General features: G+C 37.4%; 1 protein-coding gene across 1 annotated transcript in view; it reads right to left on the reverse strand.

Moving 5' to 3' along the window:
* Nucleotides 1-11311: 11311 nt before the first annotated feature.
* Nucleotides 11312-25578, reverse strand: part of LOC134798104 (formin-1-like) — a 47114-nt gene continuing 32847 nt past the window's right edge. The window contains exons 4-6 of the mRNA XM_063770444.1: nucleotides 24754-24855; nucleotides 15898-15996; nucleotides 11312-11615 (exon numbers count right to left, since the gene is read on the reverse strand). Of these exons, the coding sequence (XP_063626514.1) occupies nucleotides 11417-11615; nucleotides 15898-15996; nucleotides 24754-24855 (400 nt within the window). The 3' untranslated portion in view covers nucleotides 11312-11416. The remainder of the gene's footprint in view (nucleotides 11616-15897; nucleotides 15997-24753; nucleotides 24856-25578) is intronic.

A 25578-nucleotide genomic window follows, 5' to 3' on the forward strand; every position in this document is an offset into this window, starting at 1 on the left:
TTACAATTAGGTACCACTTAATAAAACTACACTCCAAAATGTATATCAGACGATACAGTAAGGTATACGCGCGCGAGCGAAAGCTAAGCGGCCTGCCTGGCTAGAGCGCCACCCACTCACCGTGGTCTTCTTCAGACTCCCGAGGAAGACCACGTGCCCCTTGTAACCTCAATGCGTTGCAAGACTTTCGCGAATGATTCGATTTTTTTCGGGAAGGCATGGTAATGCGTATAAAATGCGAGTCCCAAATCGTTAGACTCCGCAAACGACCATTGCCGGAGTAAGATATTTTGATGCCCTAAGCATTTCTAGACCATGGTGCCCCCTCTCCCTAGGGTCATCGAGATTACATTGTTTTTTAGGGTTCCGTACCCAAAGGGTAAAACGGGACCCTATTACTAAGACTTCGCTGTCCGTCCGTCCGTCCGTCCGTCCGTCTGACACCAGGCTGTATCTCACGAACCGTGATAGCTAGACAGTTGAAATTTTCACAGATGATGTATTTCTGTTGCCGCTATAACAACAAATACTAAAAACAGAATAAAATAAAGATTTAAATGGGGCTCCCATACAACAAACGTGATTTTTGACCAAAGTTAAGCAACGTCGGGAGTGGTCAGTATTTGGATGGGTGACCGTTTTTTTTTTTGCTTTTTTTTTTGTTTTTTTTTTTTTTGCATTATGGTACGGAACCCTTCGTGCGCGAGTCCGACTCGCACTTGCCCGGTTATTTTTAGTTGAGTGACGTTCATTGGCCCATTACAGCTGAGAATGGAAATCAGTCACATAATTTTATCACGTAAATTGACAGTGCTGCAGCAGTAACGTTGCAACAGAGTAATGCTGCTGCAGTCGCCATATCTTAGGAAGGGATTGAATACGCGAGCGAAGCGAGCGCGAAAAATTTTCGATATAAAAACGCAATTTGATAGACAGTTGTACATTTTTCCTTTTAGTATGGAAATCAGTCAAATAATTTTATCGCGAAAATTGACAGTGCTGCAGCAGTAACGTTGCAACAGAGTAATGCTGCTGCAGTCGCCATATCTTAGAAAGTAATTGAAACGCGAGCGAAGCGAGCGCGAAAATTTTTCGATATAGAAACGCAATTTGATAGACAGTTGTACATTTCTACTTTTAGTATGGAAATCAGTCATATCATTTTATTACAACAATTGACAGTGCTGCAGCAGTAACGTTCCAACAGAGTAATTCTACTGCAGTCGCCACGCCAAAACGCGAGCGAAGCGAGCGCGAAAATTTTTCGATATAAAAAACTCAATTTGACTTAAAAAGTTATTAAAAACGCGAGCGAAGCGAGCGCGAAAATTGTTCAATATAAAAACGCAATTTGATGTTAGACAGTTGTACATATCTACTTTTAGTATGGAAATCAGTCACATCATTTTATTACGAAAATTGACAGTGCTGCAGCAGTAACGTTGCAACAGAGTAATGCTACTGCAGTCGCCACCCGAATGTCACCTTTATCATGTCATATAATGTTATTGAAAACGCAAGCGAAGCGAGCGCGAAAATTTTTCGATATAAAAAACGCAATTTGACTTAGAAAGTTATTAAAAACGCGAGCGAAGTGAGCGCGAAAATTGTTCGATATAAAAACGCCATTTGATAGACAGTTGTAATTTTTTTCTTTTAGTATGGAAATCAGTCACATAATTTGATCACGAAAATTGACAGTGCTGCAGCAGTAACGTTGCAAAAGAGTAATGCTGCTGCAGTCGCCATATCTTAGAAAGTTATTGAAATCGCGAGCGAAGCGAGCGCGAAAATTTTTCGATATTAAAACGCAATTTGATAGACAGTTGTACATTTCTACTTTTAGTATGAAAATCAGTCACATCATCATTTTATCACGAAAATTGACAGTGCTGCAGCAGTAACGTTACAACAGAGTAAAGCTGCTGCAGTCGCCAACCGAATGTCACCTTTATCATATCTTATAACGTGATTGTAAACGCGAAAATTTTTCGATATAAAAAACGCAATTTGATAGACAGTTGTACATTTTTACTTTTAGTCCCAACCAGGCGCGATTCCAGGATTTCACACAGAGAAGGGATGGGACAGTTTTATATCAGCCTAGCTTCGCATAGGGCTCGATATTTAAGGGTCTCAGCGAGGGTGTTCTCATACAGAAAAGATGCAAGAAAGCAGAGCTTGGAATTGACCAAGTGAATGTGAAGTGTGAGCAAGGCAGAAGGCCCAGCTGCGAAAGAGGAAAACTTAGATTTGGATCCACGCCCAAGTGTAATTAAGGCAGAAGATCAACTTTGCCATAAGGCAGAAGACCTCGCATAAGACCCTACGCCGAACTGCAAAAGAGTGGCTTGAAGCCGAATCTATGCATGTAATCACGACTCTTCTACTGCTCGCTCTTTGGCTTCACTCGAAAGCGCTACTTGATGGGATGCTTTTAGTTTTCGGCTTTCACGGGGCCCCTTATAACACTTTGACAGTTAGGTCTCAGGATCGCGGCTAAGGAGCAACTCGGCTTGGCCGACAAAGCTGGCGTGCAAGAGAGCAAAATTCGCTATAAAATCGGTAACCTATGTCGAAAAAATCGGCTGGCCGCAAGCCCGAAAGCAAGATTTTTTTCCATGACTTTAAGGGCCTCCGCGTAAGGTCAAATCGAAAGCCTACGTTGGAGATGTTCTTATGTACCCTCACTCCCTTACTTGATCCCTACGACCCTTCGTTATTAGATGGGTACTTGTACACGTATAAAAGATTCATGTAGGTACCTACTCCACGACGACTGCAATGCTGATGCAGCCTGCGTTTTTTTTTTGCCTACGGTTTTGGTGCCCCCTAGACGTGGTGCCCTAAGCAAGTGCTTATTTTGCTTAAAACTAAAAGGGTTAATCCGGCACTGCAAATGACAGAGGTCAATGTTTTTTTTTTCAAAGTACCCACCGTCGCCATTATTAAGTGCATAAAGGAGGCGATACCTACGTATGAATATGGATTTGATATGGGGGCGATATAATTACGATTAGGTATAATTAATAATGGAGAAAATTTATAATTTTAAATAATTATGCAATTATACGCGTGTTTATATGTGTGTTTATTTTACCACTACGTAACTATGTAAACTCATTTTTAGTTTTCTTGATTACTTAATGTTTACTCAGTTCCCCAAAAGATGGCACTGTGCAATGAGGGGCAATTAATTTACTGTCGTTTAATTTTGTCGTATTATTAATTTATTAAATCAACATAATTATTCAATTATTTTTGTTGATATCCGTAGCCCCTCTTCTAAACTTAGAGTTAATTTGGCAAAATCTTTCCTCGGTGGCTTATTCATGTCACAACATATTAAATTCAACGCCATCTGTTAGTTTACCAGGGTACTCAATAGTGGTAGCACATATTTGAAAAAAGTTTGCCCCTCCTTCCTAAGTAGCGCCATAAGATTCAGGGGCAAACTTAAGTAAATCGAGTGTTGTGGCCTGGCCGGGAATTTTCTTGACAGATTAGTAAAGTTTTCATCAAAATCCGTTCAGCCGTTTTCACGTGATGCGCGTTCAAATAAACAGACAAACAGATAAACAGATAAACAGACAAACAGACAAAAATTCTAAAAACTTTTGGAACGTGTTCTGTTATCGATTCTAAGTATCCCCAGCCAACTTTTTTTTCAAATATCTTCCATGTACAGATTTTCGACCGTCTTCAGCTTTATTATATGTATAGATACTAAAGACACTAATTTAAAGTTATCGTCAAAATAAACATTGGAAAAAGATACCAACTAGCAAAATCACGCTAACAACAGTCTCTAGACTACAATTTTGTCGCTCTTATATTGATTTTATATCATCGTATAAGCCAGGATTTGGGCACAAAGCATAAGCGTATTTATTTTAATATCGTTCTAATATCAGTTGCATTCACAGTAAGCTTTTCAAAATTATATTAAGCTGCTTTAGGCTAATATCGCTTTTACGTAAGTATCTTATAAGCCTACATAGGCTTATATTGGTCGTAAGTAAGTAACTTGTAAGCCTACATAGGCTTATATTGGTCGAACGTTAGAATCTTGTAAGCCTTAATAAGCTTATTTTGATTTGAAACATTCTATTTGTGAAGTATAAATATACGGGTAAAATTAACTGCAACAAGACAAAAACATATTAGTGTATATAAGTGTTTATCAAACTTTTTATGAATTATGTTTAAATATAATAACGTACTGTTTATCATCGTGTGTTTAAGTTTCACGGTAAGTATTCACATGGGAAAATATTATTTACTGTAAAGTAGTCCCTGTTTTACACTTCAATCTTCATGCGCCTACTCAAATATGGTACTTATTTGAATATTTTTATAATTATTTTATTTCTTTATTTTGTATTGATAGTCAGCCATTGATGTAGGTGTATTTTTCAAGCGCACTATTAGACTATTTTAAGCATTCTGAAAACAAATGATGTGGCCATGTTGAATAAATTACGGTTCCTTGCTTTACTTATACTAACAATAGTGTTCCCAAAAACGATTTAAGATCAAACCATCTTATATTGATCTTCTCTTTTGTGATATAAGTGTCTTGATCTTATATCACTCCAATATCTTACTAAAGTGCTGCTGTTGATCTTATTATAGCTTTAAATAAGATCAGAAAAGTACGTACTTACAGTGTTCTTATGCTATTGTGGGAGTGCTGTGAGGTGATGGCAGGAACATTAAATAACGATCGTGTTGTGTTGAATAGGTATAATGTTTACTAGTTACATATAATTCTCTTATCCTATACACGTGTAGTTTCCCGGCTTTTCTCTGTGTGTCAAGTGTCAACATGACAGCTTAGTGTTGCCACACCACCCCCCCACGGAGAGAAATAACCCATTAGGCGATTAGAAATAACAAAAATCATCGCGTTTGCTAAATGTCACCTTTCTACCAGATCGCGTGATAGGTGGCATTTGGGTAGTGGCATCCGCGGGAGCTTTGACGGGTTCATCCGTGCAAGGAGGTTTAGGCGATTGGACTCCGGCTGGCTTGACAATAGGCTTAGGAACGGGTAATTTATTCTGAATATGTGCCCTGGCTTCCGGTTCTGTAGCACTCGCCTCAATGAAGGCTGGCTTTACTCGGTCGACGCTTACTGCGACCTCCCTACTCTTGATGCGGAGTGTCAGAGTTTTGCCGTCGGATGACCGAGATACAATTTCGTATGGGCCTGTGTAAGGAGGTTGTAATGGGCGGCGAACAGTGTCGTCGCGCAGAAAAACGTGAGTCGCTGATGACAAGGCTTTGGAGATGAAGATAGCTGGTTTCGAATGACGTGAGGCTGGAATAGGCTGTAGAGCTGCCATTTTTCGTCGAAGTTGGGTGACATAGTCGGCTGGGTCTTCCATTCTCGCTGGGGCAGGATTTAACATTTCTCCTGGTAAACGTAAGCTTTCGCCGTAGACCATTTCCGCGGCAGTAGCATTAAGGTCTTCTTTGAATGCTGTCCGCATGCCTAGTAGAACGAGGGGTAGAGCTCTTACCCAAGAATCGGCGTGGCACATGAGAGCGGCCTTCAGCGTTCATGCAAGCAAGTTACTGTTTGACGGCCATAGATAGAGTCTCAAGATGGCCGGAAGTATGGCCCATGCGTACTATCACGTCGGGGTCACCAATGTGGGAGTGCTGTGAGGTGATGGCAGGAACATTAAATAACGATCGTGTTGTGTTGAATAGGTATAATGTTTACTAGTTACATATAATTCTCTTATCCTATACACGTGTAGTTTCCCGGCTTTTCTCTGTGTGTCAAGTGTCAACATGACAGCTTAGTGTTGCCACACCATGTTGATATTAGTCTTACATTCTTACAATAGCATTTAGAAATCTAATATAAAATCAAATGAACTAAGAGAATGGGGATATAAGACCAGGTACTCTCAAGTTCAATGAGACTTCGTAAATGTTGTTGTAAGAGCAAGAGGCTTATAATAGTATTAGGCTATGTTGATATTAGTCTTACATTCTTATAATAGCATTTAGAAAGTCTAATATAACATCAAATGAACTTAGAGAATGTGGATATAAGACCAGGTACTCTCAAGTTCAATGAGACTTAGTAAATGTTATTGTAAGAGCGAGAGGCTCATAATAGTATTATGCCATGTTGATATTAGTCTTACATTCTTATAATAGCATTTAGTAAGTATAATATAATATCAAATGAACTTAGAGAATGTGGATATAAGACCAGGTACTCTCAAGTTCAGGGAGACTTAGTAAATGTTATTGTAAGAGCGAGAGACTCATAATAGTATTATGCCATGTTGATATTAGTCTTACATTCTTATAATAGCATTTAGAAAGTCTAATATAAGATCAAATGAACTTAGAGAATGTGGATATAAGACCAGGTACTCTCAAGTTCAATGAGACTTAGTAAATGTTATTGTAAGAGCGAGAGGCTTATAATGGTATTATAAAATGATCTTATATACATTTATAAGACTAGGTAATAAGACGAAACTTACTAAAGTGGGTATTAGCTTGTCTAAGACTAATATAAGAGCGATGATAAGTTCAAAACAAAAATAAGAGCGCTATAAGCTCACTACTCTTATAAAGTGCGCAATCTGAGACTTTTTTGCTAGTTGGCGAGGTATTAAGGATCAACGAATGCAGTAGATCCTCCTGAGTCTCCTGACCTCCTCTCGCCCGATTGATTGGGAAAAGATTGTGTGGGATTTGTCTCGACCCTATATCCCCTCCTGTAAATGCCTTACGTAAATAATGGACGCCCTTGCATTTTAGTCCTAATATATATGTATTTCCAATAAACCACAGGCAATAGACCCACATTCTAAGAAGACATCAATTAACTAGATCTATTAGATTTAACTTGTCATTATCTACTTAGTACACCTGCATGTCTAATGATCTCTAATGATTGCAAAATTCCTAATAAGTCTACCTATTTATGGATTCGCAGTATTGTTGCTAAATAGATTGATAGACCATAAATAGTAAGTACGAAGCTAGAAAGTATGTACATACTTACTATAATATTATACTACGTGTATACTACCTACCCTACCAAAGATTTATTGTCAAAGTTTGTAAGAAAGTAAGAAAAACTGTCAGCTGAAGAAGATGGCGCTGTACGCTGCCATGTTTGGTGGTAACAGAATTGCCAAACGTTAACTTTTGACAATCAGAGTGACTGCATAACTATGCATAACCACAGAATAAATAATAGTACTAGCAGGTACTAGGTACAGAAGACTCACTCTCTAACAAAACGCGCCTGTTACGATCAGGACAGATATGGCCGCTAGGTGGCGACAGAGCCACGCGCGGCTTATGGCTAGCCACCAAAATTGGTGTGGAACGGATGTACCTACTTTTAGCTACCTGTAGCAAAGCGACGAAATCGCGGAGTGAGCCACGCCTGGCATAACGTAGGGACCCAAACAAAATCTTTGTTATACTACAGTATCTAATTAACTACAAAATTTTGGCCATGATTTTGTCATAACACTCTTATTAGTCTTATTAGCTACCTATAATATTATAATCATATTACTTTTTTATTTGATGTCGTAACTTGAAGTAACGGAGGCACTTTCTCTTTAGCCCGGTTTTTGAAAGTAACACGAGTCATAAATTGTCACAGCCACTATATAGCAACCAGCAATAAACTGAGCATTGATCTACATACTACCATATACTACAATCGCTGCCGGTAGGTGTGATGGTTCGATAGGGACTGAAAGTGGCTTGATGCAGGCGGGATTTTATACTTGGATGACGTATTCTGCCAATATTTACTTCATTTCATTTATGCGCGGCTTATAGTTCAGAGCGCGTTGCACTTACCTAAAATTAATATAATATAGGATATGATGATATAGGATGATAGGATATTTATACTTTCTCATTGATGTCAAAGAGATACCGTTACCGTCGACAGAAAAAACTAAAAGCGTCTAAGTAATAATATTCAATCAAGGTAAGTATTTTTTCACGCCATTGTTCGGAAATGTGGCAATAGATGGTCTAAAACCAAGCTGGAAAGTAGGCAATAGCTGTAGCACCTGAACCACCACTACTACAATGTTTCATTGTTATCATCATCTATCATTGGTGACGGTTCGCTACAGCAATGAGTATCATTTAAAACATAAAAATCAATAAAAGGTCTTTTTTGGCGCAACTTTTTCCTTCTAAAATAAAATTAGGTTATTTATAGAACCAATTTTTGTTTAAAAAAAAAAGAAAAAACCGTTCAGTACATTTTTTTTTACAATTATCCATTCAGTTCACGCTTAAGCCGGTTTTTACTTTTGTAGATGTTTGTGTTTTTTTTAGCAAAAACGCTTCTAAGTTTAGAGTCGGTTTGAAGCAAATAACAAAAAACGCCTCTTAAAAGTGATAAAAAAAGTAAAAAAGGCGGGATCTGAAAATTCTTACTGAATTGGAGTGTAAATTGTGTTTGACTAAAAATACAAGAAACACGTACCTATCTACGCTCGCTATAAAAACGAGTTCTTGTAGTGAAGAAAATGATATTCTTACGCTGACGCCTACCGAAATTCAAGAGACAGCACAGGCAGTGGCTAATAATTTGCTACCAGAGAAATCGCGGCCTAGTACTTATAGTTATGCGAATGTTTTCTTATTTCCTCGCAGTAGTCGTGAAAAGCACTATGTAATGCCTCGGCCGGAAACGCTAAAGATGGACTCGTATTATTTGAGAGCCTCCACTAACGTGTCGGCCCTCAAACGCACTCGTCCATCTTTTAGCGGTTTTCCGTCCTCTCCTACAATGTACTATTTTCATCGAGACGAGACGGTACAACGTGCCGTGGTAGTATAGTACAGTACCTATAGTCGACAGTCGACACTACGATAAAGTAAAGCGGTTATCATACCGTCGCCTCAACTGGAAACCGCACCAATCTGATAACCGCCTATTCTAATAAAAACTGTTTTTAAAATAGGTGTCTATGCCAAAAAACATGTATCATGATGCAGCAGAACCTTCTCTTAAGAATATTTTGCAGTATAATAGTAGTTGTACTACATACCGTAGCGTAGGCTATTAAAAAAACAACATCAATTTTATAAAAATATTTAATTGAGTCACTGTCCGACTTTAATTAAATTATAATACAAAAACTTAAATCTAAGTACCTACGTATTACAAAATCTTTCAAAAGACTCGCCATTTATAAAATGCTCGCCAATCATAGTATGGTTTATGTGAATGCTCCTGCGCATAAAAACAGGCAAATGTTCTGTCGTGCCGTTCTGACATGGCGAAAAAAATAAATAAAATAGAAGGCTCAAGAGGTTAACTGCTTTCCATGGCCGTTAATGCCTTTATAAACGAAAAATCTATAAAGGTTTATAGTAAGTATAAACTTTATACTTTTTTGTCTTAGGGCGAACGAAGCTTAAACAACATGTATAGTCTAAAATATGTCAAATATGTCTATTTATATGTAACTATACTTTGTGTCTTTAGGTATTTAAATAAAAGGAAACAAATAATTTGCAAATTTTCGGGTAGTTATAAGATTTATTGGTTAACCAAACAAATACAAAATCGCCTGGATCAGTCACTGAACGACCTGACTGTAACCTGCATTATTTGATCATGTAATGTTTTCATCTACCCTCAACTGGCTTAAGGAGCCATTTGAGGGTAGATTTTGTTTACTTTTATTTAAATACCTAAAGATACAGACTATAAACATAAATAATTTAACAATTACAATGAGAATGTGAACATGGGAAAACATGTATCATACTTACAATTAAATTGACTATGTCATAAAGATTTTGTTCCAATATTTCCAATAACAGTTGGCAGAATGTAAATGTCATGGAATTTGGAGAAGACAGCCGTGAAGGCGCAGTTATACGAACGATACCAAAAAAGCTGAATAGTCATGATGTTAGGTTAGACCAAGAAAAGTCTGCAGCGATTTTGATAGCCCACGCAGTGCAAGTGTCAGTGGGCTATCAAAATCGCTGCAGACTTTTCTTGGTCTAACTCTATTTGTTCGCCATGGTGTTCTTACTCATAGGATTTATACGGATATAAAAACAAGCCGTCGCCTTTAATTGTTATCATTATCACTTAGATATAATTTCAGCAGAGCTTTTTTTGGACAGGATTAATCTTAAAGTCAACTTATGAACACCCGTGTAACTGCGTCTTTGTAGTAGTAGTAGTAAAACACTTTATTGTACAAAAATCAAAACAAAACAGGAAAAATAACATTCGTCATAACGCGAATGCGTTGCGTTCTTTGTAGCAGAGAGAACGAATAATTATCAATGTAAGACAATCATTTAAGATATTTCACCAATAAATACATTAGAAATTACTCTTACTTTTAATTTAGGGCCTTTTATATAGAAAATCGGTGGTTATTACATTATTTTCTGCTAAACTATTTCGCGAAAAAGTACGTGCAGACGAAATTGCGTGTAATTGTCTTTATTTGATACAAACTTTAGAAACGAAATTACGAAACATTAAGATTGACAAAGACGAAGGCCTAAATAAAAACAAAATCCATAGGACCTATTAACCAATTCTCTTGCAGCTAAACTAATCAGATTTTCAATAAATGGAGAAATTAAGACGTTTAATGGCAAGAGTTTCAACGCCTAAATGTTTGTATCTAGACTATGTCACGCACGTTTTCGAAGTAAGGTGGTGATACTGGTGCTCGACACGGTCCCAGTACCTACATCTCATCTTGAAACTTAAATAATTGTCAATAGAGGTGACAGCAGGGTGTCATCTCAGGGCATTAGCATGTCGAGCACTAGTAGGTACCACCACCTTATGTATTGAGCAAATTGTGAACCACTGGCACCATCAACAAAGAGTTACCGGCAACCGACAACGCAATACCTTTCAATATCAAAGTCAGCGCGGCGCTGAAACTACATCGATATTCTAAAGGTCCACATTTCAAGGAGTCTTTATGAGTTCTATTGAAACGAAAGTTCTAAAATGCTGATAAGCGCGGGTAAATCATACTTATATCCGCTGAATTGATCCTGAATCCATCTTGAAATCCAGAAAATCTTAATATCCTTAGTAGATGATCCTAATCAATAGTAGATGGTACCCAAATTTTTAGAACATTTTGAATGGAAATAACGACCCAGTACCTATCCTCAAAATAATATATAGGCATGAGTAGGCACATATCTACATCTATTTGAAATTATCGGATCGGAACTTATCAAAGTTTCGATCCGATTATGTTCCAAAAACGAACTTGCGTAGCGACATGATTGACTCAATGTAAAATTATAGTCCTAAAAATGTGGAGTGGAGGAGTGGTACATATCGCAGTTTCAATACTACACTGACAAATTTCCTCGGCGCGTCACCGTTCGAACGATTCCTTTACCGTCCTACGACCGCCCTAACCGTATTCCTTAAGATATCCGTGACCAACTCTGTGGTCCTGATGATCTTGTAGCCGATCTGGTCGATGAGAGTGATGGCTGTGGTGTAGGGCGGCATGATGTCCTTGGTGGGCCGAAGGTTGAAGCGTGTTGGGATGACGTCGGACGCTGCGCCAGCCCAGTACGTTTGCGTGGGTCTGAAATTGGAATGGCAATGTTTTAGTGCTGCGAGTATAGTGAACAAACATAGGTAAGTACGTAGACCATATAATTCTGGCTAAACCAGTCTTATTAAGATTTGTATTGTTCAAGAATTTTGCCAAGAACTTTTATATTTTTTTAAACTTAATCAGGCCACTTGAGATCATTTCATTATTAACTACACCGAATACAGTAGGTACCTGATAAAATCGTCACGCTTAAGCTAGGTTCACATGGCTTCTATGCGGTAGCCGTGTGAACGATTTTGAAAGCTGCCATACAAATTTGGCTGTCACTACGGTATTCGATAAAATCCCGTAACGGTATACGGGAAAAATTTGCCCCGTGTGAACCAAGCCTCACTTTTGTGGAGTTCTTTATACCTATTTATATGTTACCTATTTAATAAACGAACTAGGTAAGGGTTACAATAACAAAACAAAGTGAGTACCTATTGGTATTTAAAATGTACGTGATTTTTGAAAATGGTTTTACCACAATTTTCCATTGATGTCAATTTATGTTTCATAGATAATCTGTTTTAATTATCCTGTCCTATTTCCATCTAAACCTGTATAATAGATAACATAAATGCATAAGCAATTTCACAGCGTTACTTAAGCGTGGAATATATGATAACTGGTTACAATTTTTACATATATAAATAAATGAAATGATGGTTAAACCCAGAAGAGAAAACGATGCTCGACAAAAACAAATATAGGTAGGTTTTTAACAAGTGTAAAGTTTTCCTTATCGTATTTAAATAATCATTTGCCTTTAAAAAAAAACTTGTGTTACAGTTTACAAATTGCAATTATCCCTTCAAGTGGCGCTCAACCCGTTAATGGTCGGATCGAAAAGCAGTAAACTGGCGGGCCACCACTCACGGGTCGATGCGAAAACCAGTAAACTGTCGGCCACCAGTGAGTGGTTAATGATGTTTTGCCGTATTTAGAGGTAAAATTGAACGCATTTAAGTATAGTTACGCTCTTCTAGCGCCCAAAATTAGGTTGGGAGTTAGACAAAGATAGCATACCGTAAGAAACACAGAAACACTTGGTATAAAATTTGTTGTTAAGGACCATTCATTCGGGAGCGATCACCTAATCCGAGTTCAGTCATAATTTTTAATAGGTTGTTTTGTTAAATAAATTGTATATTAGGTCCCTTTTAATGATTTAATCTTAAAAATAAAAGTCTTATTTTGATAATTAAATAGCAATTACTTCCAATCATCAATGTGTTTTACGGTGGTAGTCATTTTTAACAAGGAAACTGGAAAACTGTCATTCTTCCGGTAATTGATTAGGTCTGGCCTAATGTATAAACATTATAATAATTTTATTGCTATATTCAAATAGCGTATTTAACGCTGATTATAACGATATGTCATTTAATATACTTTCAAAAACTGAAAAGCTTAAATCGACAATTTTGTAAAATTCTCTTCATCTGCGCTGACCACCCATCGGGGCCCCGCCACGTGACTGCTTTTGCGCAAATCCGCGGCGCCACTTGACTACTTTTCGCGTTTTCGCTGGCGTAAGTAATTAAATTCCAGGGGGTCTGTTTGTCTCGGCAAATACAGTGACAATGCTACGCATGCGTAGGCGGGCATTTTCACTTAACAGTGCACCTTTAACGGCCGGTTAGAAATCGTTACAAAACTTACGGTCAATGTCAAATCCCATACATTTTGTCAGGAATGTAACGGTTAGACGTTACTGCAACACGACTAAAGTCGCGCTTTAAAGTGCAAGTTAAAATGAAAATGCCCAGACTAAAGTAGTTTAGAATTAGCTAAGTTGTGGTATCAGTGCCGCATCGAAATTCACACCCTTTCGCGACTCAAATAGAACCATGATAACAGATAGATTGGCTACCTTTATAATAAAAAGACATAAGTTAGCAGTAACTTTGAACGATGGAGTCATCACAATCGTTTAGAACAATTCATTTGATAGCTCGATGTGCAACTAGCCTTACTATGATATGACTGATATGAGTACCTATAGATTTACATACCTTTAATATTTACTCACTTATTTTTAAAGTTTCCGTGATCTGTTGGTAGCTAGGTTTAATTTTAATTGAAATAAATACTGGTTAACTTAAAAATTGGCGGCTTGACAAATGGCATACCTACGCCGACATCCGGATAATTGCGGGTCACTTCTGGATGAGATTAGCTCAGGACCGGGACAAGTGGCGTACTAGAAGAGAGGCCTATGCTCAGCAGTGGGCGATAAAGGGCTGATATGATGATGATGATGATACGTACGCCGAGTGGCACCCAATTTAAATGGTGCATTACAACTAAATTTTTATGTACAGTCAGGAGCAGAAGTTGCTAAGCGGGCGAGGTGTTCATAATTACCTTGACACGCTCTTATTCTCTTAACAATAAAGTCGCGTCAAGATCATTTTGAACACCTGGCCCGCTTAGCAATTTCTGCTGCTGACTGTACCTATAAGTGATACCTATGTAATTAGATCATATGGTTTGGTTAGCTTCTGGTGGTAGAGTTTGCGAGAACTATTAGGTATTAATTTTATTTCCGACATAAATCACTTATCCCTCATTAACAATCAGTACGATCGTGCGTAAAAATAATTGCATTGGTTAACGATCTATACAGGTCTATACCATTAACAGCGAGATAAAAAAAAACTTGTAAGTACTTAATGCTTGAAAGTATGTAGTGCCTAACGAAGTCGCATGCGATTTTAGTTACATTGCGGACCGTTGGTTACGTCCAATTCAACCGGCCGATCAAAACCCGCAATGTAATGAAACTCGCATGCGAGTTCTCGCATCGTCTAAATGGGCCCATGAATTATAAATCTCAAACGATTACTTCACAGCTTACAATTGCACGCCTATTATCCGTGCACACTACACCATGCCGTCGACATGTAAAACACTTTCAAACAAGCACCTTAATGTAATGTGCTAAGGCAAAAAATGGACAAGCACATATTTTAAACTATAGTAGGACTTTAAAACGACATTATAATTGCGCTGGAGTTGCCATGTATCATGCATACATTAAGTACGGAAACAAGTTCTCACGCCTCCTTGGTTGTTTTCTTTTTAAAGGTAACCCTGTATCACCCTGTATTTACTGCAATGTTGCTTTGTTGGCGAAAACTGTGTTGCGTTGCATCAGGTGTTACGCACATGTGAAATAATGCTATCAAATAGACGTAAGGAATTGTTTACGAGTTTATGTACCTGGGTGCGATGCAGGAAGGAATATGTTGTGTAATTACCGCGATTTCATATTAAATGTACATATTAAATATATGAATAAATATGACGCAAATGTATTAACATAACAAATGGGTACATTTAAAAAATACCGTTTATGATTTTATTTTAATATGTTTGTTTCCTAATACTCGTATTATATAAAATTAAGCTAGGTGGCAAAGTTCATGTTTAACATCAAACAAATACAGGAGATGTCGTGTGCAGATTTCATGGTTCTCCCACATTGGCTGTTGTTAATAAATGTTATATAACATCGTGTGACAGGGATAACATGATAGTATTGATAGTGTTTTATTAATGAATGTTGGAGCACCAGCAACCAATCATCGATCAACAATATGGACGACGGTACACCCCCATCGTGCAGTGTACATTACAGTAAGCATACCGTCAACCGGGGTGAATAGGGATGGCCGGGGCGAATAGGGACAAAACGTAAAATGTTATTTACTTGAGAATCCCTTAATAACTACCCACACAAATTGTATCATACAAAATCTACTATTATACAGGTAAATCACATTATTCTCCCCAGCCATCCCTATTCACCCCGGTTGACGGTACCTAAATTTTATTGCAATGACCAGTCAGTAAAGTAAACGTGTTACTGTGCGGTTAGTCCAGTTTTCTTGAGTTTCGACTTCTCGAAAACCATAATTTTTGGCTGAATATGTGACTAAGAGCTCAGAATAAGTAGTAGTACCCACTCCCGTACAGAAAGGACACTTCCTAAACAACCGAAGTTTGATAACGATTCAGGGACGAATCGTGATATCCCTTGTGGATTGTATGGCACTATGCCTTTCGACTATTTAGGGTTGTCAAAATTCAAGTAATTATCTTATCTGTGGTCGTGCACGCAAAGGGACGTCAAGTTGTGTCAACCCTAATAATTTCTCGGAGCAATGCTGAGCCGAACGGAGCCGAGTTTGCCCGAAGTCAGGAGTGTCTCCTCACTGCTAAGAGTGTTGTCGTTAATGATTGACAGTGACATATTTACCTGGTGGTGTAGACCGGGCGCACGGTGGTCGGACGAGACGTCGGCGCCGGCGCCGGTGCTGGCTGTCCATTCACCATCAACTCGCCGTCATCGCCGAACCTGGAATGATGGGAAACATATTTTAGGTAGGTATTCTACTGGACCTACCTGAATCAAAACAGGTTTTCAAACTGGCATCAGATTATTTTATCTTGTCCGGACATTACTTTAGGGTAAGATGGTTGACACTGGATCACTCCATGTCCATATACAAATAACTATGATACATAGGTACCTACTTGATTTATGAAATATTTTATACATAATTTATTCATGATTTCGTACATTAGGTATGCTTCAAAATCTACATTTTTAACCGTTAAGTGACCGTAACGCCTTGAATGAAAAATGGGAATTAAACTCATTGTGCAAAATCCCTGTAGTCCGTCGTAAATCAAAGATGAAAATTATGCAAATAGTCTGGTGAATTAATAGTTTAATTTGTTACCTTACAATCCTACAAACTGCATTCTAAGTAGTTTGGCGAGTAACTTTAAAATTGATTATTATGTACCTTTGATAAAAAAAAAAAAATTGGCTTTGGAGCAGTTATACAACAATTTTTAATAGTTTACTGTGCGTTCCGACGGCGGTTTACGAGCATAATATAACTACTAGTAAATTGGTAATTTAGACCATTGTTTTTCGTTGACATTGCTTTCGAGACAGGATGAAGGTAACATGGAACTGTGTAGGCGAGGTTATTCGCTTAATTTTAATGCGTTTTGCCTTATATTTTTTAAAAGACTACGGTAGTGTGGGTCCTACAGAGCCCGTACCATGAGATGAGGTCCATGAGTCACTGACAGTGTCAAAACTAACATAACGTCTAACGCTAACGCTAACGTCTGCGTAATTTACTTTCTAATAGTTTCTATACATCTCGCTCGCACTAATATGAGAGTACGAGCAAGATACATAGAAAGTAAGTTACGTTCTCGATAGCGTTTATGTGAGTGCCAAACTGGTGGTAGCCACACTGGTTTTTAAAAGACCGGCAACGCGTTTGTAACACCCCTGGATTTTAAAAAGCCCATAATAAGTTCCGGTAATCGCTCTACTACCAAAGTGGCTATAAGCAGTTATGGGTATATCATGATAATGAGATATTAATAAATATTCTAATTTTTTTAAGAAGTCAAACTATAAGGTAAACGTACTGGTGCTCGACGACGCGGTCCCAGTACATCCCAAGTAACATTTTAGTCCTATAATTTTAGTTTTTATCGCTAAAAGCTTGTATAGACGTCGTATTAAGGTTTCAGAGGTGACCACCTGTCGTATAAAAGCGCTTGGCAACACCTTTTTGCTCTATAGGCTTATACAGCTAATATATTCTATAAGCAATTGATGTAAAGGTTTATTTCTTCATTTTATAGAGCTGTTATAGGCGTGTACTATAACAGGTTCAAATATAACCACTATAGAGCAATATTACTGTATAATAGTATTTGGAATCACTTTTATGCAACTAATTTGCGCTATTAAGGTTCCCTGCCAAGCCGCTATAGTTTTGTGTTTTAACAGTGACAACAACCCAACTATACAACGATTTTAGGATATAGTGGCTTTAGAGATCACTGCTATAGTACATAATACTTTAGTAGTTTGCGCTATTAAGGTTCCCTGCAAGCCGCTATAGTTTTGTGTTTTAACAGTGACAAAAACCCAACTATACAACGATTTTAGGATATAGTGGCTTTAGAGATCACTGCTATAGTACATAATACTTTAGTTGTCATATGAACGCTATTATAGAACTGTTTTGCTCTATAGTAGCGTTTTTGGGACATATTTATAGCGTTAAAAAGCGCTTTAGTAGTTTTTAAATCCCTATTATATCTCATCGCTGTAAACGTCACAATGACTCTTTTATATCACAAAACTGTTGTATAGTGGTTTTGTTTTTTCTTTTAAAAGACAACAGCGTTATAGTTGAGTTTTTATGTCTTTTATAAACCGAGTTAGATACATAAAGGTAGAAAACGACTACTTGTAAATGATAAATTTGATCTGTAATGGCTACTTATATCTTGCTTATATAAGTTCAGGCCTAAGCCACATAATTTGGTTCCGTACAAAATATTTTTATATTTTAATGAATTGATAAAAAAGACCCCAGTGATATTAGTGACTGTAGGTGAGATTTATCATCAATGATTTAATACAAGCATAAAATCGTGACGGTTTAGATATTTATCGACATCCATTATTAGCACATTTTTTTTACCAATCACACTGAAAAAGGAAACAACAGTAATGACTACATCTAAATTAAAAAAAAAACCTATAACTTTCTAAAGAGTTTGTAGGTGTAACTGGGTCACAGCAAAATTCTTTTGGAACCCTAATTTTAATCATGATGGCGGTGAATATTTCGTCGTAAGTTCTATAGTTAGCCTATAAAAGCGTCGGATTTACTTCTTGGCTGTATAGTATAAAATAATTTAATAAAATATCATAATATTTTATTAAATTATTTTATTAAAAACATAAATAAATCGAGGGGGCATTTAAAATTCCTCATTAAACTAATACTATTCTAACGGTAAAACTTCCGTCCCATATACTTTTTGCACTAAGGACCGAATTATTCGACATCTAAATGGCGCATATTAATATAAAGTCTTTACTTATCACCATTTTACTTAGTACCGTTTTTGTGAAGTAAACACACAACAAAACCACTCACAACAGTTGATGGAAAACTTGATAGCAAATTTCGTAGTAAAGGAACTATGAATTCTACAATAGTATAAAAAAGCACTATAATACAATTTCAAATACTACTATAGTATAAAACAAGCACTATAATGGAATCTCAAATGCCACTATAGTATAAATGAACACTATAATGGCGTTACTGACAACAAATTAGCACAAAAGTGATCATCACATCACTTTTATAGACCTAAAACATCACGACTGACACTGCTACAGGTCTACTATATCACTGAATGGCACATAAGATGCGCCATTTCGGCTTTATACAATCTTCTTTGGTCTTTTATAGCACCTTAGGTGGTATTTGGGACACGTTCTATCGACTACTATAGAACCACAAATTGTTACTTGGGATGTCATCTAAAACTTAAGTCATTGTCAATAGAGGTGACAGCAAGGTGTCATCTATTGGGCATTAGCATGTCGAGCACTAGTACATTTACCTTAATTGTTTTAGTTCTTTTCGGTTTGCAGTTTACTGACACGGTAAATAATTCAATCATAGTTTCAATAGTTATAATTGCGCTATAACAATGTTCATGCTAGCCACAGCTTGTCACCAACTTCTTTATGAGTTAATTATCAGGTAATTAACATCATTGTACTGATAACTAAGTATCTTCACTGTGGGAAAGCATATAAATTAGCTCAATTACTTCACTATGCCTGCATCCTCATCTTAATGATGAATCTGTATAAAATTAGCTCTCCATTGTTTGTTTTTTGAATTTTTCAAACGCTTTTCGAATAATGACTGAATATTATTGTTGTTCTGCTGAAGTGTCGTTAATGAGAGTTTTTACAGGCATGTTATTAACTCTTCTTGTGAGTAAAAACTGCGAACTGCGTTCTAAAACCGGCATTCTGGATGTGGGCAGCAAGGCCGCCAAGCTAAAGTGGGACTGGGCAGGGCACGTCTGCCGAATGCGCCCGGAGCACTAGACCAAACTACAGCTACAGACTGGGTCCCACAGGACGGATCTCGGGGCAGAGGAAGACCAAAACGGAGATGGCGGGACGACCTTGACACATTTTGTAAAGAGTAGCGGGAGTGTGCATCGGATAAGACCAAATGGCGGGAAAGAGGGAAGGCCTTTGCCCAGCAGTGGGACACTCCTATAGGCTAATAAAAAAAAAATAAAAAAAGTGAGTAAGAAACTTTGTACTAAACCTTGATTTAATTACGAATAAAATAGTTAAGTTACACTTAAGTTCAAGGTGACTCTATAGTTCGATTAAGAGTCACGCGAACGTGACCGCCGCCATACAATCCATCCATTATGCTCTCATTCTAAAACTAAATAGTAGGGTACCTATGTATAACCTGTGAGAAACGTGGATGTCAATTAAGAGTTTTGATAGTTTTATTATTTGGCAAAGTTGAAGGCACGAGACCTCAGGGCCCTCCTCGTCTAGTACGATGGTGTGCTCAAAAGTCCCAAAATCCCGAAAAAAATATTTTTTTTTTCCGATAATAGAGCCTTTCGATCTGGCAACCCTACAACCACCCCATATCTCATTTGTTATTTAATGTACCTATTACCTAATACTGGCAATGGTAACACATCTGCGGGCCGAATTGAATAAATTGAAATATTTTGACATTTGCTTCAAAATTCCGACGACAATGAGGACGTCACACATTCTATAAAAAAGCAATTTTATAACAATTATAACCTCCCTATAAATGTTAATAATGCATCGCAACTATTTGCTTTTCAAATTGGCCAAAGCAATCAAAATTTAACGCAACTCAATAATTTTGATAATAAAATATTCTAAACAAAATCAATACAATTAATTTTTTTCCGTAGCGAATAGGTATAAAGTTTGGATCTATTATTTATAATTTGAAATGTACACAGGTGTCTACCTAAAACATAACCCGTTTCAATCCAAACGGGTTTGGCTTACGTTTTTTTTTATAACATAAGTAGTATACTATAAATTAAGTATTTTGGTGTACGTACGTTGATATTAGACACTAAAGTCAAAGTCAAAGTTAATTAAATCATTTATTTGCCATACATAGGTATATTGTACGTACACAAGTATACATGCAAATATACAATAAAATGGTATTTACATTACAATAATTATTCACATTAAGTTATTATTTAAAGCAGCACCTAATTATTCAAAGTTTACACTAAAAGTAAGTAAGTGTAACTATACAGGTTGGTTTTTTAAATGGAGCACTTAGGGCAGCAGCTAACCAGTACGGTTACCATCAGTTTGTCACTGACATAAACGCCGTCGAGAACGTAATTTACTTTCTATACATCTCGCTCGCACTCGCATATTAGTGCAAACGGGATGTATAGAAAGTAAATTACGTTCTCGACGGCGTTTATGTCAGTGACAAATTGATGGTAACCGTACTGATCCCTTGCTGCTACGTCTTACCTTACTAACTACGTCTTACGATCTATTAACGAATTAAATTGATCCCATCTTTATCCAGGATCAAAAGCTTCATCAAGACACTTTATTACTTCATTGGGGAACTACAAAGGACACAAATGAAAGAACATGTTGTTCATACATTTAGTTGTAAATAAAGCGAAGAGTAGTAAAGCTCTACAAGAAAGAAAATCCTTAGTACTTATAGAGCCTAACAGCAGAAGTGTCGCTCATACCTTTCTACAAAGTTGAATTTGATTTTTTTAAATTGCTATGATGCTATAGCCGGTCAAACAACTTTGCCAGTAGAAAAAGGCGCGATATTAAAATTTCCTATGGGACGATAACCCTTAGCGCTTACATTTTTTAAATTTGGCGCTTTTTTCTACTGACGGAAATGGACTATAATTTTAGAGTAAATATTTATTTTTCAGCAAAGTCATTTAATATCACTACTTAGACATTAGGACCAAAGCCTTTGTGCCTGCTTCCATTTTAAGAAGTTTTAAAAGTAATAAAGTGTCACTCTGCTGGACTACCAGTAAGTAAATTGATTTTTCGTTGTTCTTCGCACGGATCGGATACCAGTATTTTTTGTATGGGAACGAAAACGGTATATTTTCGTTCTTTGTTAATTATTTCATTTCTAATTGGGCAATCTAATTATACGAAGTCGTTACCTAAAACACAACTGAGTGCTACATTTCGAGTAAGTATAAAGTAATCTGAAAAATATGGTAATTTCTAAGTTTTTGCAAAAAACCGGTTCCGATCCCTGGTTCTTCGGTTATTAAGTCATTAAATTATGAAAAGAGCGCGTAACAACAAAGTATTCGCGTGTCTAAATTCCGGTCAAGTCGTAAACACGTGTTTTCACGTATAGCAATTAGAAATACTCGTATATTTGATTCGCGTAATTGTGTCTAATGACCTAACTATGCTGCAAGACACCTAAACTGACTCCTAATGATTAGTAATGGTTAAAACGGCTTTGCAACACTATTGCTTTTTGTCAGGTGTCACTTTAAAACACTTATGTACAGCAGCAGAAGTTGCTAAGCGGGCGAGGTGTTCATAATGATCTTGACGCGACTTTATTGTTAACAGAATAAGAGCGTGTCAAGGTAATTTTGAACACCTCGCCCGCTTAGCAACTTTTGCTGCTGACTGTAGTACGAGTAAATGAAGTAAAACCATTGCGTAAACAATGATATCCATTTAATTTTCCACATTCCTTAACATAATCTTGTATTAAATTAAAACTGCATTCTTTCCTATGTCGGTACTCGTTTTATAATGCAATCCAGATAATTTACTATTAAATTACGTGATTTTCGAGACGGCGCATGAGTCAAATTTTTTTTTAATATGAGTTAAGGTTATGTAACTTTCCTGTGGCCATCATAAAATAATTCCATTCAATTCAAATAAGTATACTTTATTCATGTAGGCCTAAAAACAAGCACTAATTAATTGTATTACATATATTTTCTTGCCGGACCCAAAGCCATGTTAAAACCTTCCATACTTCTTTCTGGCTGTATGATTGAAGCCTTATTAAAATGTACGCAAATCATTTTCACATTTTCCTGAATGTACCATTGTCCCGATTAATTGATTATGATTATTATTATAATTTAAATAACTCGTCATTTTCATTTTTCAAACTAAATCAAAATAACATAATGGTCTAATGAAAATGGGTTGCACCTCCATATTTCTGTGGGTGCGCCGCGCTCTCGCGTTTTTGCACCAGTCAAGGAGAAAAACTGCGTGCGTACTGAACCGATTACGAACTATCATAATTCAATTTAATATAGGGGGCAAGAAAAATGAGATGACAAGTAACGCGCTAAAAAATAATTGACCCATCCTCCTTTCTATTGAAAAACTTTAGTTCCGAAATTGCTGGCCAGTGAACTTAAATTTGTAGCGTTAATTGTTTAAAATTCGAATAGAAATTCTAAAGTTACCTTGCAGACCTCGCATCTAAATATATTTGGTCATGATATTTTAAGTTTTATTCACCAGTACTAGAGTTCACTTTTATCGATTTCATCAAGATTTATTGAATTATATTGGAGTGATATAAAGTTAGAATGTAACTGTGAGATCCTCGTATTTCAGCCCGTACAAGATTAGAACATTGAGCTTTATTGCTTAATATAAAAGTCCAGTTTTAAATAATTGACCTGATTATGATACGTTATGACTATAAAGTTATTTGGTGAATAACATTGTCCGTCACACATAACATAAAGTCACGCAAGCGCCCTGCGCCGCATAATATACATGAAACAGCAGGCTCAGGCATACATTTTTGCCGTGCGGTAGAAAGAGAGGAGAGACGCCTTACGCGTTACGCGTTACGCTGTCTCGAGTTTATCATTTTTTCCCCACCTCAAAAAGTGCTCAGCGCCGCTAAAGAAGTCTTCACTTCAAAAAGTTACAAGTGTTATTGGAACTTGGGTACCTATAGCCTTTTTCACCTGCGCTGCGTGAGACTTTTACCCCTTTTCACTAGAGCCATATACCTGATTTGACTAGCCTCATGTTTATTAGGAATTTGCGCAGTATAACAATCACTTAGTTATCATATCAATAATTTAGCCAGACGAGTCGATGCGATAAACCAGTTCAAAGGTTCTGCATAACAAATAACGAAGAGCTTGACGCAAGCTAATAAGTTTTATTTTATTACTAATCAGTTTTTTTTGTCAAATTTTATGGTGATTATGATTGAAGGTGTCAATTAATGTTGCCGGGTATTTTTGGACATGCGAAAAATTCCACTGTTAGACTTGTTGACATTTTGTCATAGTTAGAATGTAGCGCATCCAACGGTTCCAGACCGGCTAGCAGTGTTGGCCGAAACGATAATGCAATTCAAAATTTTTGTCAATTAACCAGTACAAGTTGAACCGTCAACTGTAACCGTCCGTTACCGTTTATGGTTCAATTTGTGATGGTTAATGGTCAATTGCAATTAACGTTCGGCCAACACTGCCTGCTAGCATGAGTTGCGTTCTCGCGCGCGATTCCATACATCTTGCGCGACTTGACGCTAGACGGTCTGCTATCCTCATTAAAATCATTAGGTAGTGTTTTAGGGCCCTTAGGTCTAATAAACTTCTTGACACAATATTAACGCAATGCACGGCCGGCATCAAGGAGACTAAGGGTACCATTTCATTTCTGACCGCAGCTGCACTACTAGTACGAACGCATCGGTGTTATTGTCAATTTCCATAGTAAAATGAATGGCAGTGCTGCTGTCGTTGGAAATGGAGTGTCACCTTAAAGGTACTGTCCGGATTTGGAGTGTCGCAAATATCAAAATTACGGGCGGTGACATCGATTTTGACATTTTCGTCAGCAATGCAGACGGCAGTAATGTCGTGCAATACAATGCAATACTGCTGTTGTCATGCTGCCGACTGCATTAGGTAGGTACTGCAGAAAATGACAAAAAGGTATTTTTATACAAGAATTTTATATTAGTCACTTCCTGACAACTTTGATATTTGCCACCTCAGTGTAGTCTACAGTAATATGACGCCGCAATACCGCAGCAGTAATGTTGGTGCAGTCTGACAGTGGTAAAAAAAGCCACCTTAATAGTAATTAATTGCATTGGTGCAGTTGCTGTGTTGGCTGCTGCTGCGACTGAAATAGCTGAGAGATACTAACCTATTTAGTATGACGGGCCGTGGCGAAGTGGAGACGGGCGGCTGCGAGCTAGAAGGTACTGGTGCAGGCGGCAGCGTCGGCGGAGGCGGTGGGGTTGAAGGCCTGGCGAGGGATATACTCATTAGTTCTATAGAATTACACATTTTGTACTACTTGAAGACTTCCTTATCTGTTTGCAAGATGCCCTCTAACGGCTCTCTGCTTCACAATTCTAGATTATTAAGCAATCAGTGAAGACGCGATAGCGGCTCATTTGCCAGATTTTAACGCAACTTTAGACTTCCACAACTCTATAGAACTAATGGGAATCCCTAATAGATTTATAGATGAAGATGGGGGAATTCGCCAGACATAAAAGAGTGTTTTCCATTTCCCATTAGGTATAAATGCTTAGGATTCAGTTCGGATTTCTATTTGTATCGTGTTTAGCAAATCGTTACATTCTTAATCCCCGGATACATACATACATACATATAATCACACCTATTTCCCGAAGGGGTAGGCAGAGACCACAGACTTCCACTTGCTACGATCCTGACATACCTCTTTCGCTTATTCCTTTACTTTCCGGATAATGACGTATTAACCCACTTTTAAAAATTACCACTGTATACCACAATGAGAAAACCTGCTTGTCTCTATCTAGCATGTATTCTCATGTATTCTAGTCTGTTTTGGTGTTATAGCTGGAATTATGGTTAAAAAAACTTACCGGTTCAATATGACCAGTCGTGGAGGCGTGGAAGTCGTCTGCGTGATACATGGTATCACGGAGAGCGCCGACAGTGTTGGTGGTGGTGGTGGGGAGAATGGTCGTCTGGTTGC

Source organism: Cydia splendana, chromosome 16, assembly GCF_910591565.1.
Source record: "Cydia splendana chromosome 16, ilCydSple1.2, whole genome shotgun sequence".
NCBI lineage: Eukaryota > Metazoa > Arthropoda > Insecta > Lepidoptera > Tortricidae > Cydia > Cydia splendana.